Source organism: Punica granatum, chromosome 6, assembly GCF_007655135.1.
Source record: "Punica granatum isolate Tunisia-2019 chromosome 6, ASM765513v2, whole genome shotgun sequence".
Classification (NCBI taxonomy): Eukaryota; Viridiplantae; Streptophyta; class Magnoliopsida; order Myrtales; family Lythraceae; genus Punica; species Punica granatum.
In genome coordinates, this window is record NC_045132.1 from 21,246,744 (window position 1) to 21,266,809 (window position 20,066).

At 34.7% G+C, this 20,066-nt stretch overlaps 1 protein-coding gene and 1 non-coding gene across 2 annotated transcripts; both read left to right on the top strand.

Moving 5' to 3' along the window:
- Positions 1-6: 6 nt before the first annotated feature.
- On the top strand, positions 7-78 carry TRNAT-CGU. Its single transcript has one exon. It is a non-coding gene; the product is annotated as a tRNA-Thr (tRNA).
- Positions 79-4,086: 4,008 nt separating this feature from the next.
- On the top strand, positions 4,087-8,397 carry LOC116211605 (nuclear transport factor 2-like). The gene is made up of 9 exons (XM_031546060.1): positions 4,087-4,237; positions 5,057-5,244; positions 6,102-6,402; positions 6,488-6,726; positions 6,828-6,984; positions 7,081-7,202; positions 7,298-7,357; positions 7,559-7,613; positions 7,890-8,397. The coding sequence occupies exons 2-9, from the start codon at positions 5,059-5,061 to the stop codon at positions 8,099-8,101; spliced, it is 1,332 nt and encodes a 443-aa protein (XP_031401920.1). The 5' UTR covers positions 4,087-4,237; positions 5,057-5,058; the 3' UTR covers positions 8,102-8,397.
- The last annotated feature ends 11,669 nt before the right edge of the window (positions 8,398-20,066 follow it).

Consider the following 20,066-nt stretch of genomic DNA (forward strand, 5'->3'; position numbering starts at 1 on the left):
CAATTGGCCTCCGTAGCATAGTGGTAGTGCGTTCGCTTCGTAAGCGAAAGGTCGCGAGATCGATCCTCGCCGGGGGCTCCAATCTATGTTATGCCTTTTTTTATCATTTTCTGTCTTCCCCGAAAAATGGAAAACAGTTTTCTATGTGTTTTGTGTTTTATCTTTTTCATTTTCTTTGTAGTGATTCTCTCTCAACAGCGTCTACAATTGCCTTCATAGCATAGGGGCAACAGATTTGGCAATTGGCCTCACTAGCATAGTGGTGATGCGTTCGCTCCGTAAGCGGAAGGTCGCGAGTTCAATGATCACGAGGGCCTCGTGTTTTGTCTTTTTCGTCATTCTAGAAAGTTAGAAAACCTTTTCTATGTATTTTTGTATTTTATTTTATTCATTTTCTTTGGAGTGTTTTTCTCTGCTCTTCAGAAAATCTTGTTTGGAATATGGGTTTGCTGTATTACTATCTAATCAAGATCATCTACAATGATGAGAACAGGAAATGATTTATTTTTCCTTTTATTATCCTTTCAAGAAAAAAAAATGATGATTTCTTTTTTCATAGAGAACCAGATAATTATTAGATGATTAAGATATGTTTATAATATTAGATGATAAAGATATGTTTATAATAAAAAATAGAGCATTTCTTAAGAGCTGAGCCGCTGAGCTTATTATTGGAACCAAGGAAGAGCTGATCCTTGAGGTTACATCGTTGCCTCCTTCTCCCTTTCCCCTTCTCCTTCCCTAATTTCTTATCAATTTATTAAAAAAAAAAAAAAAATTTTCTTGGAATGGCAGATTGGGCCCCCACCCCCTCTCTATTCTGGGAACTTATGAGAGAGAGTGGGTGTGGGTGGGGGCAGATCAGCACCCCAGGCCCAATTAAAAAATATATTTTTTTTTTAAAGATAATAATCGAGTATAAAAACGACGTCTTCTTTGAGTCTTTTATGGCCAATATGGCACTTAACGTGCCAAATGAGGAGTTAACGGGCTCAAAACATGAATGGAATGACCAATTTGTGCTAATGTTTCAAATGGCGGAACTAAATTGTGGAGAGAAAATCTTTTAAGGATGAAGTTGTACAGAAAGAAATCTTACAAATATCACATCGTTAATTTAGTCCATTTTTTCGGAACTTTAGTTTAATCCTCGCGAGATGCTTTGTGTTGTCATTTTTGTTTTCCTAGTGGTTCTTCGATCTTTGTTTCCTTGGGAAACTTGCTTGATAAACTGGTTCTTAGTTTTTATTTGTCATATTACTCTTTGATCAAGATCATGCCCTTATAGCGTGAGCATATAATAGTTTTTCTAATTTTCCTTCCAAGAAAAGAAGAAATAAAAATAATAGTTTTTCTTTTCATACATGACCATAGTTATTAGTAAGGGTAAAATACACTCATCTTTCTTAAAATTTGGAGAAATGACACTCAACCCAATTTGTTGAGAAAATATGCAGCTAACCCCATTTAATTTTTTTTTTACCAAATCATTATTTTTGTGAAAGTAAAAATTGAAATTGTAACTTTTGCATTTCTTTCATTTTAAGACTATACATTTATATTTTTACCGAATAAGACCCGCATTACATAAATTTCTTATTTTTTCAACATATTTTTTATCTTGAAAAATAAAAATTAAAAGTACAAAAAAGAAGAAGCTAAACAGTACGAGCACAAGGGAGACGTGAAGAAGAGAAGGGCGGTTGAGGCATCACCAATCACCGCCGCCCTAGGCAATGTCCCTGTAGGACGCCGAAGACCTCCTCTTCTACGTTGGTGGCTAGAGGAGAGCTGCCGTGAATAGAAATAGTACGATAAAAAATCATATCCACAAATAAGCACATTACCTTTTGAATTGCGTAATTGTATTAAATGGTTATAGGATGACTACTACTCGAAATAATATTGCCGGAGGACGTTCTCCTCGCCTCTTTGTTTGCCTTCTTTTTTTTTTTTACTTTGTTTGTTTTTTCATTTTTTTTTATTTCTAAAATTAAAGAAAATATTTTAAAATTAATAAGGACTTATACGTACGTTTTATGTAACACAACGGTCTTATTAGGTAAAACAGTAAATGTATGGTTTTAAGAAAATAATTCAAAAGCTGTGGTCCAAATTAATATTTTCCCCCAAAAAAACAATAGTTTATCAAAATAGTCAAATGGGGCTAAGTATATAATTCTCAACAAATGAGATAAAGTGTCATTTCTCCAAATCTCAATGGATGTGAGTGCCTTTTACTTTATTACAAAATATATAATTTCGAATAAAAATATTAACATTTAACCATTTTTTGGGAATTGATTTTTTCCGTGGTCTGATATGACTAAACGAGAGTAAGATTGAGCCAATAATCTCCTATAAAAATAAAACTACATGTGCTAAATTTGAAATTATACATATAAGATATCATAAAAGTTGGATATATCTAGATATTGAAATGTGCTAAAATGGGGATATATTAAACTAGCGAAACGAATTTAACTATCACATCATTAATCAAAAAATAAACAAGTAACGTGATCAAAACGTGCAGTGCTCCCTCCAAGTTAAGAATATAGATTAAAATTTGAGTTTGTTGATCTCGAATCAATTAAGAAAAATAAGAACTGATGATATATGTGCTCACTATTTGAGAATCCTCCGTCAATTGTACATTCTAAAACAACTGAGTTCGACTATCCATATGCTAAAATAGGGATATATCAAACTGGTGAAAAGAATTTAATTGGCACGTAGTTAATTACTAAACGCAATGCCCGTGCTACGCACAGGATAACACGTATTTTAAAATTATTTATTATTTTTCATTATCAAAATAAATACAGTGAAATGTTATAATTTAAATTAGATTTACAATTAATAATAAAATTATTGAAAAATACTCTCTATTTTGAAAGGTGGCAGTTTACTTCATACCGCATTACACATATTTCATTTTTTACAAAGTGCAAGGCAACTTAAAAAATAAGAATTTTGTTGTTATTTCTACATGGAAAGGAGCACGCATCTAGGGTGAATCAAATATTTATAACACAATTGCATGTTAAAGAATTGCATGCGTTGAATTAACTTCAAATAAAACTCATTTTATCTTATTATATTTATATTTATATCTATATATATATATATATTACGTTAAAGGAGAGTTCTAAAGAACTCCTTGAACTTGCAATATGTCGTCCAATAATTAGTGAAAAGAAACTCTATTTACTATGTGATTAAGTGTTTCCTCTTGAAAGCTAATATTGGATCGAATACACGTACTTATCAATGAAAAATTAATAACTAATTGATAAGTGGGCAAGTAAATGAAAAGGAAACAATAAATACACTCGACATTCAAATTTCTCAATGCCAATTTTAGTACATGAAGAGAAAATTTGAATTTCTCAATTGCCATTTTAGTAAACAAAGAGAAAAGAATTCTTTAATTGTATTGAATGTCGTTCTCTTTTATTATTACAAGGTCATCTTATCGAGCTCGGTTCAAACAAATACACGGTCTGGAAATATCAATATTTTCTCTAGAAAAAGCAAATTCTGTACATAAAACAATATTCCAAAATCATATATTAGCATATATTCAATTGAGTTTTGACAATCAGCATACACAACAAAAATTCTCCAATGAATTTATCTAATTCATATAACCAACTCCGAAAATGTGCAAATAGAACTGAAACAGGCAACGCCGGGAAGTCCCTATTAATTGTAGATAACTGAAAGTAGACGACGAGTACGTATAATTATATGGAGGATGATTAACTTAATATAACGAAGAATCAATAATTGATAGATAGGCGGGTGAATAAAAGGAAATATTATATACGCTCGAAATTCAAATTTCAAAGTTGTGATTTTAATTAGTATGAAGAAGATAATTGCTTACCCTAATTTGTCTCCAAAAACTTTCATGCAATTATATATGGAAAGTAAATTCCACACTAGTGAGATCTCAACCGTTAAAATCAGCGACGAGATTCTGGTCAGCCCATCGGATCTAGTCAACGGGCGAAGTAGGGCTCAGTACTGCGAGTGCACTGTGTTACCCTGAGTTCGTTTACATTTTATAACTTCCCCTCGGACCACAAGTCCAATTTCACTGTCGAACCCAAAACCTCTTCCGACTCTCGCCTGTCGTATAAAACCTCGCCTTGACGAGAGATCTCGGAGCCGAAGAAGAAAAACCGAAATCTCTCTCGACCTCGTGCGTCACCGCTGTGCCACCCTAGAGGTTTAAGCGCTCTCCCTCTATTCTTCTTCTCCTTCTCCTCATCCTCCTCGCAGAGCGTTTTGTTTTGTCGGGATTGGTCTGTTCCGTGCGTTTGTCTTTGCAAAGATTCGTTTCTTTTGTCGGTTTCGATTGGTATTGCTTGATCACCGCTGACGGATAGGAAAGCTTTGATTTTCGTTGATTGGCTGGTGATTCCGCTTTTGATTCTATTGCTCTGTCTTGGGGTTTTGGGTTTCTCGTCAATTCAGATCTGGAGTTCTGCTGAAACTTTTCCGCTTTCGAGCAAACCGTTAGGGATCTCGCTGTTCTGGGTGATTCCCTGGTGCTGGATTTGCCTGCCCTGATTGAAGTCTTGATTGGTTTTGCTTTTGTTAGTGTTTTTCTTATTCACGTGGTCATGGTGCAGAAGGATCATAGAGAAAGGTGGCTCTTTTTAGTATAGAGTATTGTTGTGTTAGTTAAAGAAACATACGTTTTTCTTTCTCGGGTTGGAGCGGAAAAAAAGGTTGCTTTTTTATGTGCGAGTATGACTGCTGATGGTTAATATAGGATTTTTCCCTATTAGGGTCCTGTATGTGACGTGCTTTATTGAGTTGTCTGACCTTGATTGATATGACTGAGCCAAGGTAGTTGTGTACATTGGATTGGACTGGTTAATATTTAGAGATGTTATGTTGGGTTTGTAAATTGTCATAAGTTATGTGGTTTCTTGTAAGTCCGGAGCTGTGTATGATTTAATTATTCATTTCTTCGCATGAGCACGATGTTCATGTGAGGAATATCTTGACATAAATCCTAAAGGCTGTTACTTGTTTGCAGATATGGCGGCACAGGCTAATGGTCACCCTGCTGAGCCTGATCCGATGGAGGTGGGGAATGCCTTCGTCAAGCAATATTACCCTATGCTGATTAGCTCCCCGGATCATGTTCATAAGTTCTACCGGGAAGGAAGTGAAGTGAGCAGGCCTGGCCCCAATGGTGAGATGACCTCCGTCACCACCATGCAGGTAAAGCTCGTGTTTTGTTAATGGGACTTGCATTCTGAGTTGATTAAAGTTAGCAAGTTGTATGCTAATTTTGTCAGGCAAAGAGTTTTTGATGTGTGCGGGATCTCTGGTCTGTTTGGAATGAATTGCTTCTAATAATTCAATTCCGTTAAAGTAAAATAGAGTTGCAGTTGCACTTGATGCAGATAAGGGATAAGTCCAGAGTCTATTAACTTATATAGATATAAATGCTAATAAATTTTAGTTTGAACCTGGCTTAAATAATAGCAGATGCGAATGTTTTCTTTCGAGTTGTATTCAGTTGAAAAAAATGCTTATATGCATTCAGAAATAGTAACTGATTGCTTAAATGGGAATTTCGCATTACTGATTCTTGGGGGGATTGACTCCTGAACAAGCTAATCAGTTTGGTTAAATTCCTTTGGCACTATACCAAATTGGAATCGACTGTGTTGAATGAAGGAATTTTTATTAGAATTCGGAATTCAGATAATTGAATGCTTGACTAAATAGTTATATGCATCGAAGAACTGTTTTGGCATCTTTGCACTTTTGTAGTCGTGGTTTTTTCATCTGAATTAACCATACCGGGTTCGATTATGAAAGGAGCTTTTAAACCTTGACGTGTCCCATCAAAGCTCTGAATTTACTTTTGAAAGTAGCTAACATGTTCATTTGGTCAGAGTGAGCTTTTTGTGCTTTAAAATCACAGTCTTATGCATATTGATTGCTTATTAACTAGGTTAAAGTTTTCCATATATCGAGCACTCTGCATGCTCTAGAATTTCTGTTTCCTTTCTTATGTGAAGAGTTATTATCTAGATTGTACTTAGCTCCCTGTTGCTTATATTCTGCAGGCAATTAATGAAAAGATTCTTTCCCTGAAGTATGACAAGTACAAAGCGGAGATCGCAACTGCAGATGCTCAGGCTTCCTTTGAAGGAGGAGTCTCTGTTCTAGTGACTGGCATCTTAACGGGAGAGGATGCCGTCAGGAGGATGTTCACTCAGTTCTTCTTCTTGGCCCCGCAGGACACGGGCTATTATGTCCTGAATGACATGTTCAGATATGTGGAGGGAATATCTGCTACCCCGATCTCTATTCTACCAAGTGGTGATATTGTTGAAGCTCCGGAAGCTCCTGCAATCCCTGAACCTGGTAAACTTGCCCGCAGGCTTCGGATCAAACTTCGGTTGCCTTATTTTTTGTCCTCACCGTCGTAATGCTAGATTTGGATTTGCAGAGGTTTGTGAAAAATCCGCGGTGGAAAATGTGCCCGTGCCCGTGCCCGTGAAGGAAGACCTTCCCAATGGGAAAGAGTCTACTTCAGTTGTGGAACATGGGAAGGATCCAGTCACTGTGAAGGAGATTGTTATTGAGTCCCCTGCTGAGTCGAGTCCAAATGATGCTTCCTACCCAGCTACTGTGGCTTCTCCTCCAGTCGTCCAAGGAGACGGTACCAAGAAGTCCTTTGCATCAATTGTAAGTACAGCAGGCCAGGTCAATTCGAGTATCATGAATTAAATATCACATTTGGATTCTCTTAACTTTTTTGTCTCTCTCTTTTCATTTATTTCTGGCAGGTGAATGCTCTGAAAAACAACTCTGCTCCATTCCATGTAAGGGCTTCACCCGTTAAAGTCGTGGAGAAGCCCCGTGCACCTGCTGCTGCACCTGAAGCCCCTGTCCAACCTATTCCTAATGGCAACAGTGCAGCAGAAAAGATCAGCAGTCCAGCAGGTGAATTCATCTTGTTTCCTTTGTTGAGCATTTGAAGAATGAATAATTTCTCTCCCACAATCTCCCATTCTGATATAAGTTGGTTTGATTTCTCAGTGAAACGTCACTCTATCTTTGTTGGCAACTTGCCTCTCGATGCTACCCCAGCACAGCTCGAAGGAGCTTTCAAGAAATTCGGTGCTATCAAGCGTAATGGCATTCAAGTCAGAAGCAGTAAGGTGGGGTACCATACCATTATCCATCCGTTTGCATCCAAACTCGGGTTCTTGAACTTTCAAGTTTATTGTTTACGAGTCTTTCCTGTCGTCCTCAGGGTTCATGCTATGGCTTTGTCGAGTTCGAATCTGAGAGCTCTGTCCGGGCCGCGCTTGAGGTAATCAATCATATTATATTTTCTTGTACGATCAATGAATCAACAGTGTCAAACATTAATTGTTGTGGTTGTAGATGCTGGGATTAAGAACCTTTTTTTCTCCTGGTTCTGACAATTTCCTGTTACAAGTCATATATATTCACCAGTTCTTCTATTCACTTTTTAACATTTAATTATATATATATTTATATACTGTGTCAGGAATCTTCAATCCTGATTGGACATCGGACAGCTCACATTGAAGAGCAGAAGAATGGTAAGTTTCAAAAAATTGAACTAGTTTATTGACAATATTCCACTTTAGCATCCAACTTATCTTTCTTTATCAAGTTTCTTTCATAACTCGATAGTATTGTTTTCCTTGTAAAAGAAAAACTCGAGAAACATGGAATCTTGCCCGAGTGATGCGGAATAGTTTCTCCGTGGAACTTGATCAACTTGTGTCAATCACTGGAAAACACTCTCTTAGACTTCATATATTACATGACCACTTTTAGCTTGGTGACTGAACCTTTTTCTCTTTGCATCTTAGATGGTGGTGACAAGGGACGGGCCCCGCAAGGTAGAGGTGGGTTCCGCAACGATAACTTTAGGGGCCGCGGCAACTATAATGGCAGCCGAGGCTATGGAAGGAATGAGTTTGACAAGAAGTTTGAGTATCGCAATGGTCGCAATGGCGGGGCATACAATAGGGAGTATCAGAACAGCTCAGGGAGGACACCCCGACAGGTAGTCAAGGAGTGAGGAAGAGGAGGATATATATATTCTAGGGGTTTTGTACTCCCGTTGGAGTAAAAGTTTTCTCTGTCTCTTAATTTAGGAGGAATTCGGGTTGTTAAGGTGGCTTTTTCGGATTTTTCGATTTTATTCTTAAGAGGCTATCGATTTAATATTTTAGTGGATTTTTCCATAAGATGTCTCCTGTTTTTGTGATGCTAGAGGGCAGAAAATTCTCCCCGTGTAACAGAAATAATTCTTCTAGCATTTGCTTCTACTAATGTTAGCCCCGGGGTTCTGTACCCTCTCATGTCTTCCGTGAATCCCCTTGGAGCTTGAATGTTTTTACAAATTTAACAATGTGTGTTTCTGAAATTGATCTTCTCACTTTTGGGTTCCCGGAAACGTAATCCATTGTCCGGTTACTTTGTCAGGTAATAATCCTATGGAAACTCGTTCATCATTACGACTTATGCGTGGTATGGTGTTCGGGTTAGATTGGATTCATGGATGTTGATCCTGGACTTGGGTTGAAAGTGAGAGTCCAGCCTTGCACGGCTTGAATTTGGGCCTCGCATAGGCTTTTCGATGGCTAGTTCATAAAAGAACGATAAAGGTTCTTATAAGTTCAGCATTCGGCCTAACCAAGACGGGCTTCGACTTCTAACTCGCAGAAACCAGCCTCCGAGATTTTTCTGGGAAAGCCGCTTATAACCAGGTTGGGACAGGCAAAGCTTAGGTAAGGGGATGACCAGTAACTCATCCTTCTAGATTGTTAATAAAGGGCTTGCTGGATATCTTTTTCCTAGTGGAAGACCATTTAGCCTCAAGGCTATGAAATCATATGGCAGATTCATAGATTCAGTAACCTTAAATATGAACTTACTCCTTCAAACAGCTGCTGATGCGTGTCAGAGACGGCGGTCCATGTGATGGACCGTTCAGGGGCTCATCATTCTCCGTAGATCAATATATGTGCGATCAAAGTGTAAAATCTAACAGTTCCGAGAGGCCACGAGATCATTTGCCATAAGAAGAGACTCGGACGTAGCAAAATATCTACAATATTTTGAGACTGAACTATCCACGAGGTTCCAGGATCATAGGAAGTGGGAGACTCCTTGTCGCCGGGGACTATCTGCCTCCCAATTATCCCAGACTCCGGGACCGTAAAATTTTTCTATATTATGTTGGGAAACTAATAATAAGAGAAATCCTTGGAGAAACCTCGGTAGGATTGGATGGGAAGTTCAATCATTTACCTTTCAAGTAATGAATGACATAATTGATGACGATGATAAAATAACCTCGAGGATTAGACTCAATAGTAAGGAGCATAAACAACTACTACATCCCAAATTCAAAACTCTTTGAGATCACCTGTCCGGCCCAATTTACTCGTCTTGGGCTGGGCATGGCATGGTGATTTTTGAGATTGAGAGGATTAATTGGATGAAATCCGACAAAAAAAAAATAAAATTGATGGATAGTGATAGGCATATAACAGGGGGTGGCAGGGGGAGGCCTTTTCCATCTGTCGCATTCAATTGGGACCCAAACGGACACAACTCTCGAAAATTACATTTTGGTCTCTTCCTTTACTTTAGTTGCCTTTGATGGGTATACACGTGGCGCTCAGTGGCCGCCGTAGAATCTTTCACTCTTGAGTCACTGTCAGTGACGTGTCCCAACAAATCATTCCTCCCATCCCAAGATTTTCTCTCTCCTTTTTAGTTTTTCCTAAGATTCGGATGTTTTCTTCCACTTTATTGGGAAGGAAGGAAATTTTAAAATCATCAATCATCCAAAGTTCATAGCAAATATACGATATACATGATATTTAGATTAATTATACGATATATATGATATTTAAATTAATTACGTATATTCACTAAAAAAATTGATTACGTATAAAATTTACACTGAAAAAGTTACATTTCTTAGTGGATTGATCCGATTTAAACTGAATTAGTTGAACTCATTAATTTTCGAATATCTGAATACACGTCAGAAAAATATAATTACATGATTTATTTTCTCATAGATAAAGTCAATGCGTTAATTTGATTGGAAAATGCTTATATTTCCTACCTAACCTTGCCTATCCTCGTGGCACCCGATGATAAATAAGGAAGAATAGAGATGGACTAAATAAGCAGAAATTAGAGTGAATAGTTAGCTAGATTTCAGAATAGGCAGCTTCTACTCTCACCCATAAATAGAATAAATTATTTGGTTATCCTACCTCACAATAATAAAATGAAATTGTAAAATTAAATAATAGAGAACTTTTCGACTGCAACAACCAGTATTAGAATGAAATTGCAGATGGGATTACACTTTCTCGGATTCGTAGATATAATAATTTCCTTCCATTTTCTCATGGCAATGTCTTTTGAATTTTAGACAATTCACCAATTTAGGCTTGATTTGGGAGTGTTTGTTGTTGATGTAAAAATGTGAAATATAATTGTTAAAAAATAAGTATTGGTTCTAAAGCAGAAGTTAAGGTATTTGGGAGATAGGAATTTAAAATTACTGATATTAAAATTAATACTCGAAATAGAAAATAAATAAATAAAATTTATAAGCACCTATTAATCTGTTGGAGACAATCATGATTCATCAAATACTAATTCTGCTTAAAAATCAATAAAAAAAACACTTAATTAACCTTCACTACAATTTTAAACGAAGTCTTAGCTTCTCAACCAAATTCAAAAATAAACGACAAGCAAAGAATCCATCCACACAATAGATTATTGAGAAGAAGAAAAACCCTAATCCCGTACTCAAAAGCCCTGATGATATATTTTTGGGTCCGGTTCTCTCCATTAGAGCTCGAATTAGCCTATTGGCAACCTCGAATAACAGCATGCTTTAATTTCTGTTGGAGCTTAGATTTGAACTGTCTTATCTACAATGAATAAGGCGCAGCAGATGATTGACGGAGATGGTAAAAAGGAAATTGACCATCATTGACTGTCGGGGTACTTAGATTAGGATTGTTATTCTAAGTAATTAATCCGACGAACATTTTTTTTATTTATAATTTCTGGTTCCCCTATTCCTTAATTATTGTCGGGTGCCATGTGGATTAAAAAGACTGGAGAAGACATTTGACATTTTCAGTTCAGATTACATGGTCTCTACGTACTTGGAAAAATATAAAAACGCGTGATTTTGTTTTTGCAAATTGTAAACGTTTGGTTTTTCTGGAAAAAGAATAAATCGCGTAATTTTATATGAATTAAACCATTTTACTTTTATTTACCTATAATTATTATCGAGAGTGGTTTTTATAGTGGAATTGTTACTTGGTGAAAATTTGGGAAATAGTTTTAAGTTAAAATTTGGTTTTGCGAAAATGAGAAAATGAGACTGGTTTGCACTCATTAAAACTTCAAGGGCATTGCCACTAATATTGGAAAATATCTACGTACTTGTGTGATTAAATAAAAAAATAAATTAGTCTTTTTTGCCCGCTCGTTGCGCGAGTTTGGTGAGGGAAAAGAAGAAATAAAAATGATAAAATTTAAATTCATTAAAACATGCAAGAAAAAAAGAGATGGGATAAAAACGAAAAATATAAATTTACTCGAGTTTCGTGCATATGTTTTAATTCATGATTGTGAAGGAACGCTTTACCATGAGCTTGGAATTTATGAAAAACACCTAAATTGAGGGATTCCCATGGGAGTAACTTGAATTATATTATATATAGATATAGATAGGTTTTAGTTAGTTAATAAATAAATGCTTTTTCAACTTGACTTATTAAGTTAATAAATCCTTTTTTGTAATCAAACAAGTTAAATCAAACTTAGGGTTAAAATTTTAGTATTTAATTTGAACAATTAAACACTAACTTAGACTTGTATCTTGCTAGCGAAAAAAAACAGTGAAATAAATATGTCGAAAATGTTGGCTAATTGGGAGTTAATATTTTACAACTGTTGAATCGAAATTGATAGTTAATTAGTACTTAAAATATAGAAGAAGTAAAATATCGTGTCTTATATTCCATCACCATCTACCCATGTAGAGCTTAGTAGTTTCCGACGTACATCGACATAAGCTTTTGACTTTCAATTTTTGAATTTGTGTCTTCTCTTTCTTATCCTTTGATCATTCTTTTTCCATGAATGTGTGCTTTGGCACGGCCTCTAGATGATCTTTACATTTGACAAATGCAAATGCTATAAGTAAATTACATATGAGTCCATACATACACACACACTATAAACGAGGGTGGTGACATGTGTCTGATATAAATGATTTTCTTTTTGACTTGTCTTGGTCTTATTATTAAAGTCTCCTTTGTAAATCCAAGCAAAAGATATATAGGAGGAGAGGCAGTCATTCGTTCGATTTTGACTTCTCCATCAAAATTTGCCAAAAGGGCAAAAAAAAAAAATCCGCTTTAATCAGTCAAATTATCGAATACTTTGGAACGACTCTCTCCAGGCCGTTGGATGAATAAAGCGTGTCATGTTCCTATTTCATATTCCATTTCCCTTAAAAATTGTTAAAATGTAGCTTTTATTGACCACTTTATAAGAACAAAGAAAAGGGACAAAACTATATATATCACCTAAAGGTTTAATAAATCAATGAAAATGCATTAAGAATATAAAATTTCTTCAGATATTAGTCGTTCTCGATGCTCTTTTCCTTGATATTACATATCTAAGAAAATTTTGACCCGAAAGTGGTGCCCTAGAGCTCAAAATCAGCTTAGCTTAACCCAATTACATATGATGCCGATGCATCAAGATTATTCTGGATTATCACTATTTTCTTAATAAGATCTAAGAAGCATCATCACTTTGGTCCAGTTTTATCATCGCTTGAAGCTTGAGGCTATACAACTGATTTTGTTTTGCTGATATAGTGTCAAGAGAGTACCAAACATATCCCCGGAGTGACCGGGCTTTGCACGCATGGGGTCATATGCTTAGAGTTCGAATACTCCTAGCTAGTAGCCATATACGATCTTGATAATATAACCTGGCAATTAATTGAAACTTGAATGTAAAGACTGTAGCCCTTTCATAAAATTCATGGCTGTTTACGGAGAGAGTACACATATTCATGGAAACTTGCAGTAGTAAAGTGATTTTTCAAATTCCTTAAACGTCACTAATTAGTTGAATGATCCTATGGATTAACCTATAGGAGATATTTCTCGATCAATTCCCCTATTCTTCGTTGTTCAAAAATTGAATAGATTATTTTCAAATTTAAATTTTTTCATATAAAATTTAAACTCCTAAATTACTTTCATTTTTTCTTTCTGATCACAAAAGAAATTTATGAGTTTAGCATAATAATAAAAAATTTAATAATTAATAAAATAGAATACATAGTCTTACAATGAATATTAAATCTAAGACATCTTAATTATGAGGGAAAATATCCGTCATTACAATACCCCTTTGATTTTTGTATGTTCATTTATTTTTAACCAATTTTTTATCAACTTTCAAAGGGATGGAAATATTATTTGAGCATTGACATGATTGAAAAGAAAAGGGGGGAGGAAACAAATAATAGAGTGGGGAGGCTCTGCCCGATACGGGGGAGCCAGGTGTCCTAAAAACTAAAAAGCACCAAATAATAATAATATATAATTGATAATGATAATGCTAAATAAATAATTTAAGAAAGGCTCTTATCTTGTAGTATAGGAATAGGGGAAGGGTAGAGCTAGAGCAGCATCAGCCTGTTCACTTCTCTCTGTCTGGCTGGTGTGATTGATTTGACGTGGATCGCATGTGGGGACCCTCACCCTCCCAGACGCGTGTCCACCTCCAGTCTATCTGACTCGTGGCACCTCCATCTGCATAATGTTACATTATATTAGAAGTTAGATTCGATTAGATTAAATTAGATAGATAAATAGATAGATAAAATAAAAGAAACTTTAGTGCAGTGACTTAAAAGTCGCATGTTTGATATTTAGTGGAACTATCTGTGTCATTTTATTAGTTATTTAAGATTTTTTTTATCGTACTAAGTCTTGGATCTCTTTTATAATAATAAAAAATAGATAAATAGATAGATCTATATATAAAAAAAAATACTAAAGACCAACATGAGATGGTTAAAGCAGTTCCGATATGGAGAAAATACTTTATTTATTAAAGAGTTTTATTTTTTAATGGATGGTTCATTTTGAACTGAATTAATCGGAGCCTGATTCGGATATATAACGCACTTTTAATAAAAGACAAAATGTTTTTTTTTTTATATTAGATCTTATGAAGGTATCACATAATCTTCCAAATTAAATAAAATTCTCATGCATCATGATACCTTTTGTTGTACTCATTAAAATCAGATTAAAGCTTAGACGCCTTCAATACGGCTTGTGGAAGCATCTTCGAGTTGGTCGCACTACATGAACCCTAGGACGGCCGAATCAATTATAATGCATTGTACCATGCCCTTCGCCTTTTGATGGACACGGGACACATATGTACTTCCATTGTTGAATCTGTACCAGAAGCATGGGATTTCATCACATCCTGAATTTAATACACTCGGTCATGTTATTCTCGGAATTTCCTACTTGAATTATCCGAATTAACTGCAGTACAATGGATTCTTTATTTACTAGGACAAAAAAGGACTAGTCCCGTGGTTATCCTCTTATGGTGACCCTTTGAAGGACATTTGGGCTGAAAATAAACGCAAATTTGGATTATAAAGGAATTGAGATTAATAAAAATAACGACCAATCAAAGAGAACGTTGCATAGTGATACATTTTAATTTGGTAATAAAAAATTTTAAGTTCGAGACTAGTTTCGTATCACTTTATTAGCTATTAAAAATTTTATTTTATCATATCGGTAAACCTTCCTTATAATCCAAAATAATAATAATAATGACAACGTGGGAATTTAAAATAATAATAATAATGACAACGTGGGATTTAGCCAAAAAAAAAAAGGTGGGGTAAGGTGTCATCCATTCAAGTTGGAGGCCAGAGTTTCAGATCTTGAGGCCTGTAAGGAGTCTAACGCTCCGTGCTAGAGTCGGCACTTCACGTAGAACATAGTCGAATCACTACCCTCGCGTTTGAAGAGGAGTGAGTCTGTATTGTCGCGCGGTATTTTCGCTCCATAGTATCTTCAAATTCAAGGAACGTGAGATTTTGCACATATATGAGGACGTGCAAGTGCAACTCGAGCGAGGCCTTTATAATTTTTTTTTTCCTACAGGAAAGTAGAAGAAGAATATGTCACCCAAAATTAATTTGGTGCAAATAGATTTTCAAATATGAAAATGTAAAAAAGAAAAAAAAAATGGTGCGGGACCAAATTCAACCTGTCCCACTGCCTTTAGTTTCTATTAATACCAACGTCACAGTCGAGCGAGTACCATACCGGACCGCAACTTGGAGAAATGGGGCCCACTGCTTTTTCACGTGAACATCTTCCATACCCACGGCGTTCAGAGGCCACGTGTTCCACGGGCCATTGTCCTCTACTCTCCTCGCCGATCTTTTAACCAACCCGCTGCATTCCATCGTTGACCCCCCCCGGCTCTTTCGTTGACCCGCTGGTCATTACTGACTCTGGTCTTGAGCAAACGTTACTCTCCACGCCGGAAGCAATTTGACAAAACAAAAAAAAACAAAAAATAAATAAATAGAGAGAGAAAAAAAAACGTATATATTTGCTTAGTAAATAAACTAGTCAAAGAAAAGCAATATGTTCCACAAAATAAATAAATAAACAAATATAACAAAAGACCACAGCTACAACTAGAAGTTTGATTTATTTATTTATAAATCACCAAAAATTACTCTGAAACTATTATTTCCCGTGTTTTATCATTTCCGAAATATGATTTGTGAAGATGCACCTAACTAGCATGTTCTGTGCATGTATCGGAGAGCGAACAGAGTGCCGCTTTCCGTATGAATATAGATAACCACGTTCTCGTTGATGACAAGCCAGTCCAATGATCCATCTATTCGTCTCTTGATCAAGTTGGAGAAGCAATCCACGTTCGATTTGGAGAAAGCTGCAGGGTGGAATTACACTGCATCCATCAACGCGTCACAATAACCAGTGCTTGGCCTAAACCTTTTGAATATTCGATTTGATCTTTCCACATGTTCATTTCACTCTTCAATCAATCATGCATGCATGTAGATAATGCGTCTAGCACATCTAGGGTGTTTTTGTTTTATAAATAATAATCAACTCAACTCAACTCAACTCCACTTATCTTTAATTTAACATCACAATCATTACTTTTTTATTTTTTAAATATTTTTAACCATTCAATTCAATTTTTAATATTAAATTCTCTCAACTATTCGTTACTTTTTCACAATTCAACAATACAATCATTACTTAATAATTATTTTCTCTCAATTATTTATTACTTTTTCACACTTTTTCTCATAATTGAACAATACAATCATTATAAACCAATTAAAATCAAAACTCAACTCAATTCAACTCTCAATCCAAACGCACTCATAATCTCTCTCTCTCTCTCTCTCTCTCTCTCTATTTTTTCCTCTTTTTATTTTTTCTTTCGGTTGATGGATCGCTTGATCGATTCATTTGGCGCTCACCTCCCGTGATAGGGTAAGGATGAGGATCTAATAAGGCGCAACATCTAGATAGAGGGGCAAAAGATACGGACAGGTGAGACTCATGAGACCACATTGTCTCATTCCGTTGATTTACGATAGTACTATCGAGTTTATATAGAGGAATTTCACCAGAACATGGTAAAAAAAAAAAGGAAAAAAGTATTATGATCAGTGGTCCGGCCTTTCGAGATCAGAAGTGAGAAAAAAGGAAACAGGTCCAGATATTGATGTAATTAGTTGATACGAGGTAAATCAATTAAAAATTCATAAGCCGGATGTTGTCAAAGGATTTGGCGGCCAGCTTTCCATGTGTGGCTAGCGCAAAGCGAAAGCGAAAGCGAAAGGCTACGGAAAGAAAAGCCCTAATGCCTCGAGCCTTAATTCGATCCGAGTGACGTTGTCAAATAAGAAAAGAGAAATGACAGAGGAAAAGCAACGAAGACCATCCACTTGCTTGGCTAATTATGCTTCCACCTCATTATTTTAGTGCGGGCGGGCAAGAGAAAGCTCACATGCTAGCATTTCAAAATTTTTGAAAATATTGTCAATCCGTTTTTCGAAATATCACATTGTCATCAATTTAATCCTTCAAAATTTTTTGACCTCAATATGATTCTTCAAAAATCATATTATCATCAATTTAATCCTTCCTTAAGAAAACCATTAGAATTGCTTAATTCCGTCAAATAATTCCTAAAAAAAATAAAAATAGAAAAAGTTTTTTTAGAACAAAAAAAAACTGCTCTCTCACACTCTCTTTGTAACACTAAGTTTGTATATATTCATGTTGAAAATGTACGTGTCTGCTTGGTTTCTTTGTTCTTCTTCACAATATTAATGGAAGTGGAGATGAAGACTATCAGACAGTTAATAGAATCACAGCGCATGTGTTGGAGTGAGAAATATTGTCACTTTTTTTTATTTCGACAGATAGATTTTTTTTTATAGAAATTATTTGACGAAATTAAGTGATACTAACGATGTTTAATGGAGGATTAATTTCATGGACGGAATGATTTTTGAATGATCATATTGATAGCAAAAATTTTTGAATGATCAAATTGATGATAATATGGTCTTTAAAGAACTATATTGGCGGTAAAAATCTTTGAATGATCAAAGTGATGGCAATAAGATCTTTGAAAGATTATATTAAAGGTAAAATTTTTTAGACGAGATTAGAAAGAGGATAATATGATCTTTAAAGAATCATAGATAGTTTTCTCAAAATTTTTCTTGGAAAAGTTCGGACCCCACGCAAAAGATAGTGTGGGATAATGGGGATATCGATCTGATGATTATTCTTTTTCTTCACGCAGCAACTGGACGCATCCCCCCCAACCTTAGACAACTTGGAATTATTTAAATGATCTCCTTGGGAAAAGGTTTGTACGGGTGAGCATAAAAAATTTGTGTGCGGTATCGCATTATTATCGGCAGCCTAACAGTCGTCCAAGGAATAACTTTTAAATTTACGATAATGTGGTGAGGAAGAACTGATACAGCCTGGATAATTAATAATGACTATAGCTCGTTGCCGAAATGATCGGCGCTCACTCTCTCGTTTGTTGGAATGTTACCATACAACTTAGCTTGTGTCAATATAAGATCATGTTAGATTTATTTCTCTGAAAATATAAATCGCCATGCTATTAGAATGATTGAAACTAGTGATTTTACACGCACATTGCACACAATTGCTACTCATGACAAAAATTTATATGTTTTATTATTAAATTTAATTTTTAAATAAATAAATAAATTTATGATTATACAATAAACTCTTGGATAATAATCAAGCTAACAATGAACAAAAAAGTATAATATAATCATATCAATTTATCTGTATTAAGTGTTTTATTATACACGGAAAGTACTACTTTATGCACTTAAAACATCATTGTTTATATATTTTATAAAGAAGATTAGCAAAATCAAATGAATGAAATATATTAATAAAAATTAATGCAATTAGTTGATTTTTAAGTCTTTTAGTATTTTTAACTATCAATATTGAAAGTGTGTTCGAAAATATTTGAATTTTAAATTTTTTTACATGTTTTATATGATAATAGATCACTCTTAAAATTTAAATGTTTCAATGTGAGATAATGTAAATTTACTAATATTTTTACTTTTTTTATGAATATCATTTATTCAGTAAAAAATCTATGAATTATGAATAACATATTAACTATTTTACATGCAGTTTATAACTAAATGAACTGAATTTTTATTCATTGAGAATTGGCAAATTCAAAAAATTAATCAAATTGAATTAGATTGTTACTTTTAAATTTTTTTAAAAGATTATTTACTTCTTTTCGAGACACTTCTTTTACAAAGATCAAAATTAAGATAAATTCATATCCCGTTGGAGTAATTATCTAATATAAATAGACTTATCTTAAGGTCGATACTTTCTTAGTCTTAACCTTCAAACTCAATTAGCACTTTCAATACATAGTTTTAAGAATAATTACTTGTAATATGAGTTAAATTTATTAGATTTGGGCATATGTAGGATTGGTAAATGAAAAATTGCTAGCTAATGTCATTTCTTTTTGCACATCATGGTATTCGAAAGTCTAACAGATCCTAACTAATCCAATTCGAATCGAATTAATTTATTAAGGGATAAAATTCTCCCAATTAAAATTTTTTTATTCACAATACTCACATTCGATAGCTTATTCGAGGAAAAAATGCGAGTAAACGTCTTGAAGGCAACTGATGGAATATGATAAGTTATCCTATCATTATATATATATATATATATATATAGAGAGAGAGAGAGAACAACAATTATTATATATCACATGTAGATGCTCATGCTAAATGAAAACGACCTACACTGCTATATAGAGAAGCTGGTTTTGCAACATTTGTTTTTTATTTTATTTTACCAGGTTGCCCTCATTTGCTCTTATTAGTACATTGACATAAAGAATAATAATAATATAATAATAACTACAAGGGAAAAAAGAAGAAGAAGAAGCTCCGCCTCCCCTCGACGTCTCCACTTCTTCCACTCCCCTTCTCACTACGTTTGTTTCGCTCTTTTATTCATATCGAACCATAAACTTTTCAGATTTTTTAACTAACGTAACCATTTTGGCGATTTTTATTTTGTAACTTAAATTCAGAAACAAATACATAAGGTTCTAAATATACATAATATAGTTTTCAATTCATTTATAATATGTTGTTTTCATTACAATTAGAACTTTACGAAACACCACGTCGCTCGGGCGATATCTAGTAGTATATTTATATATCTGTAAAAAAATCTACTAGTTGTTGAAGATATAGTAAGTCGTGGGCTTGGAAAAACGAACTAGTATGGCTATGGCGTTTGACATGAACAGTCGAG